Below are 14,645 nucleotides of genomic sequence, written 5' to 3'. Positions count from 1 at the left end.
AGAGTATTGAAGTCTCCTTCTTTGGAGATTTTTAAAGAGAGGCTGGATGGCCATCTGTCAGGGGTGCTTTGATTGTAAGTTCCTGCATGGCAGGGGGCTTGGACTAGATGACCCTTGTGGTTTCTCCCAAATCTCTGATTCTATGATAAGACTCAGCCAGGGAAATCACAGGCCTGAGCCTACAGGACCTGAGCATGGAGGTAGAAGAGAGGGGGGTCTTAGAGATGTCTCATTCACCAGGTCACCATGAGTTAAGGTTGACTCGAAGGCAGCTAACCACAAAACAAATTCTATCATTAGACCACAGACCCATGCAGGTAACACAATCTCAACCTGAAGACAAGCTTCTAACTTCGTAGCATCTTGCCTGATGTAGACTTCAAGAATTTGAACAGTTTTATGACATTTGTATTTGACTAGTAAATGTATTACACAAAAGGATTTTGGGACAAAAAGTCTCATAAATACTTTGTCATATGATCATAACACAAAAGCAAGTTACACAAAAAGCACATTATAGAGACTGCCAAGACACAACTCAGTAATTGATTTTACATAACTCTTCCTCAAAAAATGTATATGGATAGACAGAAATTCCATGAAAATAAATGGAATCCAAGCAGTTTGGGATTTTACAGACTTTTTATTAAGTTATCAGTTATAAACAAATACACACACACACCCCATCTGTGCCACTGGACGTTTGGTTCCCATCACCACTTCAAATTAAGTCTAAGCTTTGCCACTCAGGGAACAACATTTGTTGCTTTTCTGAGAGTCAGATAACCTGTAACAATATCTGAAGGAAGCATCCGAATGTAGGCAAATTCTTCAGTGGTACTAAATCTCAGTTTGCTCTGTGGATCAGTGTAATTTGCAGGAAGTCCTGAAATATCAGAGTATTTCTTATGTGGTTTAAAAGACGGAGGAGCATCAATACTGAAGTAATTTGGATCATTCACCTGCCATGGCAATGTCTTCTCTGATGCAAGGATTTGTTTCAGATTTTTCCAGGTTCTGTTCTTCTTACCAGCTGCAGCTCCCCCAATCCCAGAATGAATGAAGCTTGGAGCTTTAAATGGCAATGGCTTACTAGAAGTCTCTACCGATCCTGTGCTGGAATCAGTGTTCAGAGTTTTATTTTCATTTACTGCTTCTGTATTTGTACTTTGAAAGAAATTTCCACTGCCAGCCAAAGCTGCCAACCGCTTCTTCTTACCCAAGCTACCATTACCAGGACTGGAGGGTCGCTTTTTACCACGGGTCACTGAAGCTCCTGCCCCTAGTCCAGGAGAGGTAGCAGACAAGGGTGCTGGTGGCATCTGTGTGCTTGATGGGGAAACAGCAACAGGGCTTAAGGCTGCCATAACAGTGGCTTCCCAGAAGTCTCCTTTCATTTACACATAATTCATGCCTGATGAAAAGAAGGGGGGAAAGATATTGCTATGCAACATGTCCAGTGCTATGCCAGCAACACACATCTTAAATCACTATCCTGTAATTAAGCTCATTTGATCTTCTCTGTCTCGTTCTAACTACTTTAACTGTCCAAATCATGTTGAGATTAACTTCTTTAGATGACAAAAAAGAGCTATTGCCTGGTCATACAAAACCAGTTTTCTATCATTGCAAGAAATTATTCGGTTTAAGGCATTAGCTCTGTTACTGACACATGAAACGCTTTTCTACGAGAGCTATGGCATGGTAAAAACAATGAACATGTCAGAATGTGACTCTGGCCTCAGTGTCAACAAATATTTGGGAACACTATGAATAGAGCTCAAAAATATTCTTCAGAGTACAATCAGAGTTTCTGATACCACTCACAGAAGCTCTTCGATTAGCACAGCATTAGGTTCCACTTTCAGTAAAGGGACAAATCTGGACAATTCTGTTGGTCAACAAAACAATATAGGATAATATAGAAAAATGAAGGTTTTGCTAGTAGCTACTTTTAAAGGTTACTTTAAAATGCATCAGTTTGTGGTGGGCACAGTGCAGCCCCATCTACATGTTAAGACAGAAACTCCCCTCAATGGGTAAGAGTGAGGGATGCTGGGAAGGGAAGATGAGTAACATCTGGAGGATTGCACTTCACCAAACTCTGGACAGTCATTTTTAGACTAAAAATTGAAACTGGTGCACATACAAGAAACAGCTACCAGAGGGCTATCTTTTACATCCAAATGTTACAGCTTTTTGCAATGATCCCTTACAATGTTCATAGATAAGGACAGATATATCTAGGACACTTAACATTTTAATAAGTGCAAGTGATTTAGCAAGGCAAATCCAGTTGTTAATACTTCACCTTTAAAATATATTTACTGTAAACAGGTGTTAACAAATAAAGGCTTGGATGACAATGGAGTACTGTCCACATATTTTAATACTGTGTAGAATAGTGTAATCCAAAGTCTGTGTCCTTTTCTCACACACCTAGCAAATATACAACATCAAAAAGAGGGGCTAATTAACCTTAATTTCAAGCACAGTTCAGTTTCTTCTGTTCACTATGCATGTTCCAGACTAATAGGTATGCTATTTAAATGATGCATGGGTCCTAAGGTCTGGAGGTCGCGCCAAAGCCACACTCCATTCCTAAGCACTGGAGTGCAGCTTTGGTGCAGCTTCCGGATTCTTAGCATGCATGCATCATTTAAACAGATATTGTACCTCCAAAGAGACCCGAAGCAGCCTTTATTTTGGCAGTCTGTAACAGGCCAAAGAAACATTGTTTGTCTGATATTGTCATTTTCTCCAAGCTCTTGGACCTACATTTCCAAAATAAACAGAATGGCTAGAAAGCAAAAAGAAACGAGAGTAAAGCCCTTGTGTGGGATATACAGAAAAATATCTACAACGTTCTTGGAAGTCTGTTTAAGTCAGCATGTTTTTATTTTTAAAAAAGAACTTGTTCTTGCTTGCCTTCCTTTTAAGAACATGAACCACTTGAGCAAGGGCTATTTTGCTTCCCAGAGCTACAGGAGGTTCAGGGAAGCTGAGGTGTAGACTTGTGACAAACCTGGAGACTGACTCTGCTACTGAATAAACAAGTCAGTGAATAAAGGTCAGTGATTGCTCTCCGAGTACTATAGCACACTACGATGACTGAGGACATCTAAATGTGACTCTAGCCTCGGTATATAGGTTCCTCATTCAGGTATGCTCACAGCACAATAGCTTAGTTCCATTTGGAATTATGTGATATGTTATAAAACATGTTATTGTTCACTTTTACTTCTATTAAGAATGAAAATGTAATGAAAAGTATTTTCACTAATGACAATGGAAGTCAATGTTCTTAAAGTAAAATACTGACCTGGTCTCAGCAGTTGATTCAATGGCACTATAACCTTCCAGTATTATTCTGACCTTCTAGATATTTCATGCTTGTCTAAAAGAAAAAATGAATGATGAAAATGTACAGAATATTTCTCAGAATACTGAAACAGGACTACAGCAGACCCTTTCCGTATGCAGGGGATCCGTTACACACACACACACACACATAATGCGTATAGAAAAAACATCTATGCTCACACATTGTTTAAAACGATGGGTGAGTGCTGCCATGTGTGGCAGGCACGTGTGTCATTGTTTTAAATGGGGCTTGCCTTCTAACGTTAAAGCTGCGTATGGCGCAGGCGCACTATATGGTAGTCTAAGGCCTGATCCAGACCGGTGCTTTGTGCTGGTCTGGACACATAATAGGGTTGCCCAGGGGGGAGCGTCTGCAGGCCCCGCAACCTTACTGTGTGGTGGTGGTGTCTTCATGGTGGCCTCCCATCTACATGGGGGCCACCATGATGCTGGCACCACTGCTGAGTGCCCAAATGTGGCGCACAGAAAGTGGCATCATGATGGCGCCACTTCCTGGTGCAACACCACAACAAAGGAGCTGTTCTAGGCAGCCCCTTTTCATTGCGGTGCCTCAAGCTTTGTTCCCGCACAGCAACCAGATGGCTGCAGGAATGAAACCATGCAAGAAAGGGGCCAGGAGGCTACACCTGTCGGGGTCTCCTGGGGCATGAAGCCCCAAAGACGCCTCTATTGGGGACCACAGAGAAGCAACATTTTGCCACTCCTCCTTGGTCCCGAAAAGCGCCAGATTGAGGCCTCTGGGCTGCTGATGAAGCTGCCCTGCCCCCAACCCAGTTCCTCACTTGTATAAAAGTGAAGCCAGAGAATCCAGCATGCCAAGATCTTGCATATGTTTTTAAAAGAACCGAAACTAAGCAAGTTAAACCTGTACTTAGCCAGTTAGTTGCTCTACTTGCAAGGTTTAAAAAACTGCAGAACAGCAGAGCAGAAGGGGGCGTGAAGGAGCCAAAAGACCTTGAGATTAAGGGAGGATGGCCAAGGCAGGGCCAGAACACACTGCAGAAATAATCCCGTTTAAGACCACTAACTGCCCTGCCCCAGTGCCAGGGAATCCTGGGAAGCGTAGCTTATAGGGGCAGAGAGGCTCAATGTCTCACAAAACTACAGTTCTAGAATTTGCTAGCATTGAGCCAGGCAGGGCAGTGAAAGCTGCTTCAAACGGGGTCATTTCTGCTGCAGCGTGTTCTGGACCTGAGCCACACAACAAGAGAAGACAAAGGATGACCCATGATCTATATGATGTTGTGTATGTTGGGCTACTGGGTTTGTTGTTCTTATTGTTCTATTTACTTGTTGTACACCGCTGTGATCTTTGGAATAGCGGTAAGAAATAAATTATATTAGTATTATTAGTATTATTATTATTATTTCCAGTCGGTACTATTTTGCAATGAACAGAAGTTACCAGGAATAAAACCGGCGTCAAAAGGGATCGTTTTTTCAGTGTGGACGCAGCTAGAGACCAAGCACCGCTTCCTCATACTCACCGCTCGAAGGAAAGAAAGGAAAGAGGAAGAGAGGGATAATAAAACCGCACACGGGAAATGACGTAAATATGAACTTCCGGTTATACATGGAACCCGCCACCGGCCGCCATTTTCTCGACGCGCAGAGCTTCCGAGCCGCTCTAGCCCTTTGCAACTCACTGGTCACTCCCAGCGAGTCATGTGTTTCTGCAGGGAGCACTGTTGCACTTAAAAGCCAGCCACGCCCCTCCCCCTTTGGACGGAACCCGGAAGTGAGCCTCGTGCTGCTAGCTAGCCATGGCCCCTCCTTCTCGCCAAGTCCCTCCCCTTCCTCGTGATTGAAGTATCGCGAGCTTTGAGGGGGTTTAATTAGGAAATCTCGCGAGAAGGGCCTTTCTCTCTTTCCGTGGCCCGGCAAGATGGTAGGTGGCAGGGCTGCGCGAGTCCTTGGCTTCTGGGGTCAGTTCGGCCATTGGAGGACCATCCAAGTCCCTCCAGTGCCTCAGTCGGTGGGGGAAGGAGAGAGGGCCCCGTCCTCCTGGGTCTCATTGTGGGAGAAGGTGGAAAGGGAGGCGGTCCTCTGCGCTCCCTCCCTTCTAGGCTGAAGCTGCCCATAAGTGGCTCTGAGGGTGCATCTGCAGTCTAGAAAAAGGGCTCCCAAGTGCTGCCCCTCCAGCCTATGGAATCCTGGGATTTCTACTTTGGTGCAGAGCTTTCTGACGGAGGAGCCGAGATCACGTCTCGCGAAACTACCAGGCCCCAGGATTTCCCTGGTCCAAAGCACACACTGCGGAAATGATCCCCCTTGAGACCCGCTTTAACTGCCCTGGCTCAGTGGTAGGGAATTCTGGGAACTAGTTTTGTGAGACATTTAGGTTGGGAAGGTGGGTTATTTTTATATTTATACGCATTTTATTGTTGTTTGCTTATTTTGTGACCCACCTCAAACCGTTGGGCGAGGCGGGCTAAAAATAAACTTTATCTTCTCTGTCAGGGAGATCTGGTACCACAGTAAACTGCAATTCCCAGGATTCCCTAGCACTGAGCCAGGGAAGTTAAAGCAGTCTCAAACTGGATTATTTCAGCAGTGTGTCTTTGAACATAATGTGTGCTGCGTTCCAGGCCTTTGGCCATCTTGGTCACGTTCCTCAGCACAGGGCCCAGCTTGCCAATATCCTCCTTGAACTGTGTGCCCACAACTGGGCACAGTATTCCAGGTGAGGTCTGGCCAAAGCAGAACAGACTGGGACTACTACTTCCTTTGACCTGGATACTATAGAATTGCACTGGACATTTTGGCCACTGCACCTTACTTAGAGTGGCGTCAGACTGCATTATTTTTATAGTGGTTCCTAAACTTTAGTCCTCAAGCTGCTTTAGACTTCAGCTCCCAGAAGCCCCAACCAGCTTAGCCAAGAGTCAGTTCTGGGAGCTGACATGAAAAATACCTGGAAGACCAGTGTTTGGGAATGAGTAGTGTAGCCTGGTTTGTAGGGGATGGGCTTTCCCTGTGAGAGATCCCTCCTCAAGTGCAGAACAAGCTTTCCCTCCCAATTATAGCCTCCTTTCAAGATTTGTATGTATAATAAGATTCTTCTGGTGCAAGAGCTGATTCCCTGTTTTGATCCCCTTAGAGACCCTGTGACTATGTATTAATGCATGGGATGGGATGACTTCAGTCCTGAGGTCTGAATTTAATAGTTGAGCTTCTTGCTAGAAATTCAGTGCACCATGGTTGTTATGTTTACTTGGCCTGTGTGGATCCTCAAAGCATCTGAAACCACAGGTGCTTTCTATTAAATAGTTTTTTGAGAGTATAAAGACCCTCCTGTTGGTTTAGATTAGAATCCTGCATTCAGAGTTCCTGCAACACTTGATTAGTCTATCGAATGCATCTGAGAAAGTAGACTGAAGCCTGTGAAAGCTCATGCTGCCAATTCCTTTCTTTCAGATAGCCTCAAAGGTGCTACAAGATCTCTTTACGTACTGAGTCTACAGACTAACACAACTATATCTTTGAATTCTACCACTCAATTAGGCTGTTTGTCAGTGATGCTAGGTGTATTCAAGAGTGTTGTTATGTTGCAGAGGGGGTGAAATGGAGGCATTGCCTTTCAAATAAGAATGCTGCCCTCATGAAATTTTCCTTCAGTCCCTAAATGTGTACCATTTCAGAGAGTGAGACCTTTAAAGTCACATCTAGAACTCTTCTATTTGCTGTGTTTACATCCCCTTACTCACTTTGCTTGCCCCTTTTTGTTTTTGGACAGTGAAACTGCATTTCTAAATAATACAGTATACCGAGTAGCTGTGTTGGCCATGTAGCAAAGTAAAAGAACATCCACAATCTACAAAACAGTGATACCTTTGTCAGATCAACCAGATGCAAAAGAATATATGTTGTAAGATTTCGAAGCTTCACTGGCTTCTTCATCAGGCAAAGACGTTTTTAAAAGACCTTTGAACATTTTAAAAAGATGTTTTAAAAGATTTTAAATATCCTTGTATAATGCACATGGTTGTATAAGGAAGATACTAAACACATTTTGAAAAGAGTATTTCTTAAATACGTTATTTAGGTATCCTATTTTCAAAGCTCTATAGCACCAAATGATGTATATTTTTCTGATGTAAAATTTTTATTTAACACAAGTCTTATCTTTTAAGCCTTCTAGGCTGAGGAAAACCAGGAAACTGAGAGGCCATGTGAGTCATGGCCATGGCCGTATTGGTAAGTACTAGAGATGTAATATTTCTGGAAATGTTGATTATGTGGAAGGGGATCACTTTCCTTCTGCAGGGAGGTGACATTTGATATGAAATGTAAAAAATATGCAATATTTTAGGTTCAGAGTTAATCTTATTTTACTAGCTTGGCAGTACAAAATGTAACAATTAAGCCAGCATGGTGTAGTGGTTTGAATGCTGGACTGTGACTCGAGAGATCAGGGTTTGATTCCCTGCTTGGCCATGAAACTCACCTGGGGCAACTTGCATGATTTCAGCTTTGGGGGAAGACAATAGCAATGGCAATCCTCTGAACAAATCTTGCCAAGAAAACCCTATGGTAGTTTCGTTTTAGGGTTGCCATAAGTCAGAAATGGCTTGAAGGCACAAAACAGCAATAATTATTTAGCATAGTTATGAAATCTGTAGGTCAGTGTTTTCGAATCAAAAGCAAGATCATTTGTTAGAGGGCTAAAGGATAAATACTTTACATTGCAGTCCTATACAGTTCCACTGAATTTATTGGGATTTAATTTCCACATAATTGTGTGTAGGATTGTAATCTTAATTTTGTACAATCCAAAAAGACAGCAGATGCTCTGAATAGCAATAGCAAGTACATTTCTACTGCTTATCAGTGCACTAGCACTACCTAAGTGTTTTACAATGTGTAAGCCAATTGCCCCCAAGCTGGGTACTCATTTTATCAACCTACGAAAGAAAGGAAGGCTGAGCGGACCTTGGAGCCCTCCTCTAGGATTGAGTTTACAAGATTCTGAAAGCATTTGCCATTTACTTTGCCTGTTGTAGGAAGGCACTCACAGCTATAGTAGGAATGGCTAGAACAAATTCCTGCTCTTTCCCAGCTCAAAACTTCATTTACTGCAGATACTGCTGCAGTCTGGCACTGAAAGTCTGTATTTCTCAGCCTTGCTTCATAATGCTAGTTACTACCCCCCCCCCCAAAAAAAGCCCTCAGCAACTTCCAACTAGAGTAGACAGAAGACAGAGAGTAAGGGGGACATTGAGGTATAAAAAGCCTTTATAAAAAGGAGTGTTACCTGTACCAAAAAGCTCCACATTTAAATTAAGTGTTCAGTTCGACAAAGATCTTAACCATAGCTATAATGAAGACAATAAATCTCTGCATGAGGAACAGAACTTGAGGAAATGTTAAATTGTTTCTGTATACCAAATAAACTTTCTAAACAATTTCATCTCTCATAGGCAAACACAGGAAACATCCTGGAGGCCGAGGTAATGCTGGGGGTATGCACCACCACAGGATTAATTTTGACAAATAGTAAGCTTATTTTGCTTTTTACATAGGTGTGATAAGCATTGTAATATTGTATAATACAAAGAGCAGGTTCATTTTGTTAATGTATTCAGAAACAGACTCAAGCTTTGAGCCAGGCATAAGGAAATATACTGTTTCTCTGGTAGATTTAGTTTAAGACTGAAGCTTCCATATAAATCTTGACTTGAAGCTATAGATCTACAGATTGCCGAGACTAGAGTCACATCTAGATATTGTCTGTTATCATGGTGTGCTATAGTACTCGGAGAGTAAACACTTACCTTTATTCACTGACTGTCCTCTTAATAGTCCAGTCAGTTGCCTGGTTAGTAACAGTATCTCTCACTGGGGGGAATGCAGGTCATCAGGATGACATGGATAATAGCGTTTAATGTTTCGGTAACAATAATCAGCATTCAGGGTTTTCTGACAACTCTAGTGACCTGCTAGGATTATTGGGAGGAAATGCAGATTGAATGTGGTGTCTAAAATAATCAAAAAGCCCCAGGATTTTGGCACACTATCAGTAGTATTCTGAAAAGAAAATACAATGATCAAAATAATTTATTGTTAGAGTTAATGGTAATTATTTACATTGAAATAAAATATTTTAGGAAGTTGCGTGTAGCCTTACCATAAACTATGCTATGGCATGTAGTATAATTTGGTACATGGCTTATGTGTGATGCCAATACCCTTTCTAGTAAATAATGTAATTTGGGCTATGTTTGCAATAACATCTTTCATGGTACTCAGGCAGTGTCTGAAATAGTGAGGCAACTGCCTAAGTGCACATAAAGAAGTAAGTGTAAAGTGTAAAAATGTTCATTTATACCGTGGCATGATCCCTATATAAATCAACTTTTTAAGTGAAATTTTGTCAACTGACAAAATGGTGGAATCCAGCAGAACTATCACTGGGTGGAGGGAGGCAGTTTCCCTTCGTCAGTCCCACATGCACTTCCAAAACCAGCTCTGTTGGGCTAGGTAACCTTTTGGAGTCAGTTTTGTGGCTACAAAATGAGGAGAAGGGGCTTAAAGTCTGCTAGTGGAAATTAGATGTAGCCCTTTGACAGTTTAATATCCTGTGGTCATTTTCTTTCCACTGACTGCTGTAGACCTTTATACTCACATTGGAAATTGAAGCTGGCGGTCAGAAACAGCATTGAGATACAGGAAACAAACAGCATATAGCTGTGTGTATTTATCTCGTGAGGCTCCTAGACAAGCAACAATAAATCTGAGGGTCACTAGTTTGAGACTATTTGCAGGGAGAAATACCATATTCTGTCAGCTTTAAAAAATTCATTCTTTTTATGAGCTCTGTCTAGGTAGTGATGAAGATGCATTGCGAGATTATTGACACCATGACTTTATTTTGCCAACAATTTTTTCCCCTAGTCATCCTGGTTATTTTGGAAAAGTTGGTATGAGACATTACCATCTGAAAAAAAATCAGCACTTCTGCCCTACAGTGAATTTGGATAAACTGTGGACGCTGGTTAGTGAGCAGACCAGGCTCAATTATGCCAAGAATCCTGCAGGATTAGCTCCAGTGATTGATGTTGTACGCGCAGTAAGTGTCATTGAGTCTTGCCTTTTTTTGATTCTAGATTATGACAGAACTAATTTGGTTGTCTAGTATTTTAATGCATTTAGTGTCTTCAGAGATCAAGAATGAACTGTTTATGAAGTTATTTTAGTAGTCATTCAGTGGCTGACACCCTTGTCAGTATCCTTACACCTGTGTGTGTCTTTCTAGTTGTTGCAGAGGTTAGTACAGTATTTTCTTCCATCTTCTTCAATGATTAAAGCCCCTCCAGGACTCATGATTATCTGAAATACTGCCTCTAAATGGTGATTCCATGGCTGGTGGAGACCACTGGGGATTGGAGAAGCATCCGACTATGCTTCATAGACATATGCAGACTGATGTCAATGTTTGCTGAGACCTTGGCAGAATATGTGACCAGTTTGTAGCTTGCTATGGGGCATGGTCAGATGCTTCTCTGATTCTACCCCCAAATATTCGGGGAGCTATTGCAGAAAAAGGTATGAGTCTAGAGGGTGTAAGCAGAGTAAAATAGCAGAATCCCACCTGCAGAACTCTTACATTATAGGATCTGAGTCTTAGTCTGCATTTCTGCATTCTGTGTCTTTTCTAAGAATGTGGGATACCTACCTTTAAAAAAAACACCACCACCTAGTTCATTTCTTGTGTTGCACTGTATATACACAACTTGTGTACTTGGAAAAATGTTCTCCAGCTTTGCTCTACTAAAGACGACTGTAAACTAGAAAAGATTTCTTGGGAGCAGTGTGTGAGAGTCTAATGAATCCCATACCACTGGATAAAGGAATTAAGGGGCATTTGAAGAGTTAGATTTTGCCAGTCATCATATAACCTGATCTACTGTACATCTTCATAGCTGTCTTAAGGTCGAAGGCAAACTCACTTCTTAGCTTTACATTTGTAGAACCAAACCATCTGTTTTTCCTGCCTTCTAGAGACATCCCCCTTTAGGTGGGTGTCTGTTCATCCAGCTTTTGAAGGCATTCCCATGCTTACCCAGAAAAGTGCATACTGTTGGTTCACATGGTATAAAAGTGCAGATGGGAAAGCCTGGGTGAGGAAAATAGATGTCTATCTTTAAATGTGCAATCCCTACATTGCTGCTGATATTACCACCACTGTTAAGAAGAGGAACCAGCAAATCATACTGTGGGCTGTATAAAATTCAGCTAGCTTCTCCTGTCTCCATGCCTTATAGTCCTTAGTTTACAAATATCACTAAAGCTGATAGTTATGAGGACAGAATTAATATATAGTATCTCCAAATCCTTTGTCCATGGATTTCATTTAGTATATTTCAAAGGTAGTAGTTTCAAGAAACAGAGTATATTATTGTAGAACTTGTGTTAACAGTGTATTATCTTTTCAGGGTTATTACAAAGTCCTGGGCAAAGGGAAGCTGCCAAAACAGCCTGTAATTGTGAAAGCAAAATTTTTCAGCAGAAGAGCAGAAGAAAAAATCAAAGGAGTTGGTGGAGCCTGCGTGTTAGTGGCATAAAAGGTTTTTTTATCTTGAATAAACAGGCATGAACAAACAATTTTAAGTCTGTTTTGTTTTGATAAGCTTAAGATGAAAACAGCCTTGCTGCTGATTCTGAAACTGCTAATTTCATTATGGTCAGAAAACATGTATTTAAATACAAAATTGAATTTCCACTTCTGTTAAAATTGTCCAAAAAACATCTGTGAAGATAGCATATTCTGCATGCTCAAATAAGCTGCCTGTGGGCTATGAAAAGGAACTAAACAACTGAATTTATGAAAGTGGAACAGGTAACTGATCTTCACTTACTGGAGGCTTCATTCAGGTGTCCACACCCATCCACTCTGGTTCAATAATTCAGGTTCAGAACTTAATTCCATCATCCAAATTATTTTAATCATCCTACCTCTCTTGTGGGAGCATTGGTAGCTTGAGACACGATAATTAAATGCCTTGAATAAATAAGAGGTTTGTTACATCCATGGAAAACCTCATCAATATTAAGTTCCAAAATGGCGAAAGGAAGAAGCAACCTTTTTTTTTATCTATTTTGAGTATGTATACCCTGCTCTACAGCCACAAAGGTGCTCAGAGCATCTTACAAATTAGAGAGTTCCCTGCCCTCAGGCTTACAGTGTAAAACATTACACAAAAAGGAGAAGGGAAATGTGGTGGGGAAAGGGGTCGAGTCCAGTGGTTCTCTCCCTTGGAGGCCAGGACCAAGGCAGATAGAGTGGAGGGAGGGCTCTTCTTACTCTAGCTAGGCCCAATAGAGTTGGCCTGCCTCTCTCCCTCCAAGGCCGGTTGGTGACAGATGGACAGGAGGGAGCGCCCTCTTGTTGGCTCCAGACTTCCAGGAATGCTTCTATATTAGCCTTAATGCTATGTACAATCCTGTGGCACAGGGGCCACTGAAACCAGTGAAGGGATTAAGGCAAATCAAACCACACAACCTTTCAAACAGTGAGATGCCCCACATTTGCGCAGGCTATCCTGTCCCTATGGGGTTTGGGAAATGATGGGACAATTTGCCACTTTGAAGTCCCCCCTCCTTTCCTATTGCATATGATTCTTTGTGAAAACTGCCACTTAAGTATACATAAGTCTAAAAACGCCTTCAGGATAAATGTGATCTTCATCACCAGACAGGAGACAGTTTGATTTTGTAGTTAATTAGCTCTATGTAGGGGCATCCACATAATCTCAAAAATGCGAAACCTCATGGCGTGTATGTGGGCATCCCAACTGGCATCTAGGAAGCCTGTTTAATAGCTCTAGTCCATTTTAATGTTGGATCTCAAAGTGAGGTAATCACTGCAGAAGTTGGAGATATCACTTTTCTACTTGTGGCATTCTGATTATATTAGTTAAACTAAACATTCATACTATTCCCCTTAGTAACTCTGCAGCCTATATCAGCAAATATGTTTGAAAAGAAGCTAGGAATGTAGTGCTAGACAAATTCTATTGTCTAACTTAAATGGCCAGAGAATTTCTTACACATTCTTGGGTTAGGACACAACCCCATACAGACAGCTGTCTACCCTCACCTCATTACTTTCTAACATCTTTCCTGATGGCGATCTCAAATTTGCATACCTTATGACCTTCAAGTTCACCTTAAAAGGTATTACAAAAATGGATTTTGGAACATACTCTCATGAACATTGTCAGTCCCAAACATACAACACACATTATGGCCAAGCAGAAGAGACTGCCAGGACAATGAATTTGTTTATCTATTTTTCTCAAAAATCCTATGTGAATATGAGATTCCATGAAGATAAATGGAAACTACCGGTAAGCAGCTTTGGAATTTTATACAGGGTACTGTAGTAAACCTCAATGACTGGCAATATTTAGATGACGACTTGAGACCCAATGTGGTGTCGAGTTTGAGCACTGGACTGACTGGAGAGCAGGGTTGGATTCCTGGCTTAGCCATGTAACTCCACTGGATGGCCATGGGCAAGTAACACTTAGCCTCAGGATGGCAGTGGCAACCCCCCTCTGAAACTTGCAAAGAAAACCCCATGATAGGTTTCCAGTGTTAAGTACAAAACGCACTGCAGAAATAATTCAGTTTAAGACCACTTTAATAGCCCCTTCTCTGTGCTAGGGAATCCTGTGAACAGTAATTTATTGTGGCATCAGAACTCTGACAGAGAAGGCTAGATGTCTCGCAAAACTAGTTTCCAGAAATCTCTAGCATTAAGCCAGGGCAGTGAAAGTGGTTTCAAACTGGATTATTTCTGTAGTATGCTTTGGATCTTGATCTCAAAGGCAGTGCAAATTCTCTTTGCTTACTGGTATTCCAGACTAACATGACTATATCTGAAATCTACCCCTATGGAAAGCACTGTTTATTTACAGTTAAGGTGGTGGTGGTGGTGAATCAAAATTGGATGATTTTTCAATGGGGGGGGTATAAATTGGAAAAACTAAAGGAAAACTCCCATGAAGCTTCATTTTGGATTGTGTTTTCAAAGTAAAAGACTTTTACCAATATTGTTTTCTGCACAACACTAATAAATAAATGGGTTTAAAAACAAACACTATAAGTGAAAATGATTAAACAGGCTATTTAATCTGGACATGATTTATTGATAAAGTTTATAATGTTTAGTAAAGTGGAAGGTAGTGCCCAAATATCCTAAAGGCACCAGATCCCATTTGATCTTGGAAGGTAAGCAGGACCATCTGTGATTAGTA

General features: G+C 41.4%; 2 protein-coding genes and 2 non-coding genes across 5 annotated transcripts; 2 read left to right on the top strand and 2 right to left on the bottom strand.

The window, feature by feature from the left end:
* Positions 1-623: 623 nt before the first annotated feature.
* INO80C (INO80 complex subunit C) lies at positions 624-4,943 on the bottom strand. 2 transcript variants are annotated; one of them, XM_042440204.1, is made up of 3 exons: positions 4,872-4,943; positions 3,323-3,397; positions 624-1,414 (listed from the first exon to the last, which is right to left on the bottom strand). In XM_042440204.1, the coding sequence occupies exon 3, from the start codon at positions 1,395-1,397 to the stop codon at positions 747-749; it is 651 nt and encodes a 216-aa protein (XP_042296138.1). In that variant the 5' UTR covers positions 1,398-1,414; positions 3,323-3,397; positions 4,872-4,943; the 3' UTR covers positions 624-746. The 2 variants fall into 2 exon arrangements, with proteins under 2 accessions (XP_042296138.1, XP_042296129.1); XM_042440195.1 differs by having other exon boundaries at positions 4,790-4,916.
* Positions 3,013-3,144, bottom strand: LOC121920138. The gene has a single exon (XR_006101669.1). It is a non-coding gene; the product is annotated as a small nucleolar RNA SNORA3/SNORA45 family (small nucleolar RNA).
* A 234-nt stretch (positions 4,944-5,177) lies between the features above and the next one.
* Positions 5,178-11,988, top strand: RPL27A (ribosomal protein L27a). Its single transcript, XM_042440218.1, has 5 exons — positions 5,178-5,272; positions 7,518-7,581; positions 8,805-8,880; positions 10,279-10,453; positions 11,820-11,988. Exons 1-5 carry the CDS (start codon positions 5,270-5,272, stop codon positions 11,946-11,948), a joined length of 447 nt encoding a protein of 148 aa, XP_042296152.1. The 5' UTR covers positions 5,178-5,269; the 3' UTR covers positions 11,949-11,988.
* On the top strand, positions 9,085-9,215 carry LOC121920139. Its single transcript, XR_006101670.1, has one exon. It is a non-coding gene; the product is annotated as a small nucleolar RNA SNORA3/SNORA45 family (small nucleolar RNA).
* Positions 11,989-14,645: the final 2,657 nt, after the last annotated feature.

The sequence above is a fragment of the Sceloporus undulatus genome, chromosome 1 (assembly GCF_019175285.1).
Source record: "Sceloporus undulatus isolate JIND9_A2432 ecotype Alabama chromosome 1, SceUnd_v1.1, whole genome shotgun sequence".
NCBI classification, from domain to species: domain Eukaryota; kingdom Metazoa; phylum Chordata; class Lepidosauria; order Squamata; family Phrynosomatidae; genus Sceloporus; species Sceloporus undulatus.
Note: the sequence above shows the minus strand (reverse complement) of the source record. Positions and strands in the feature narration are given on the sequence as shown.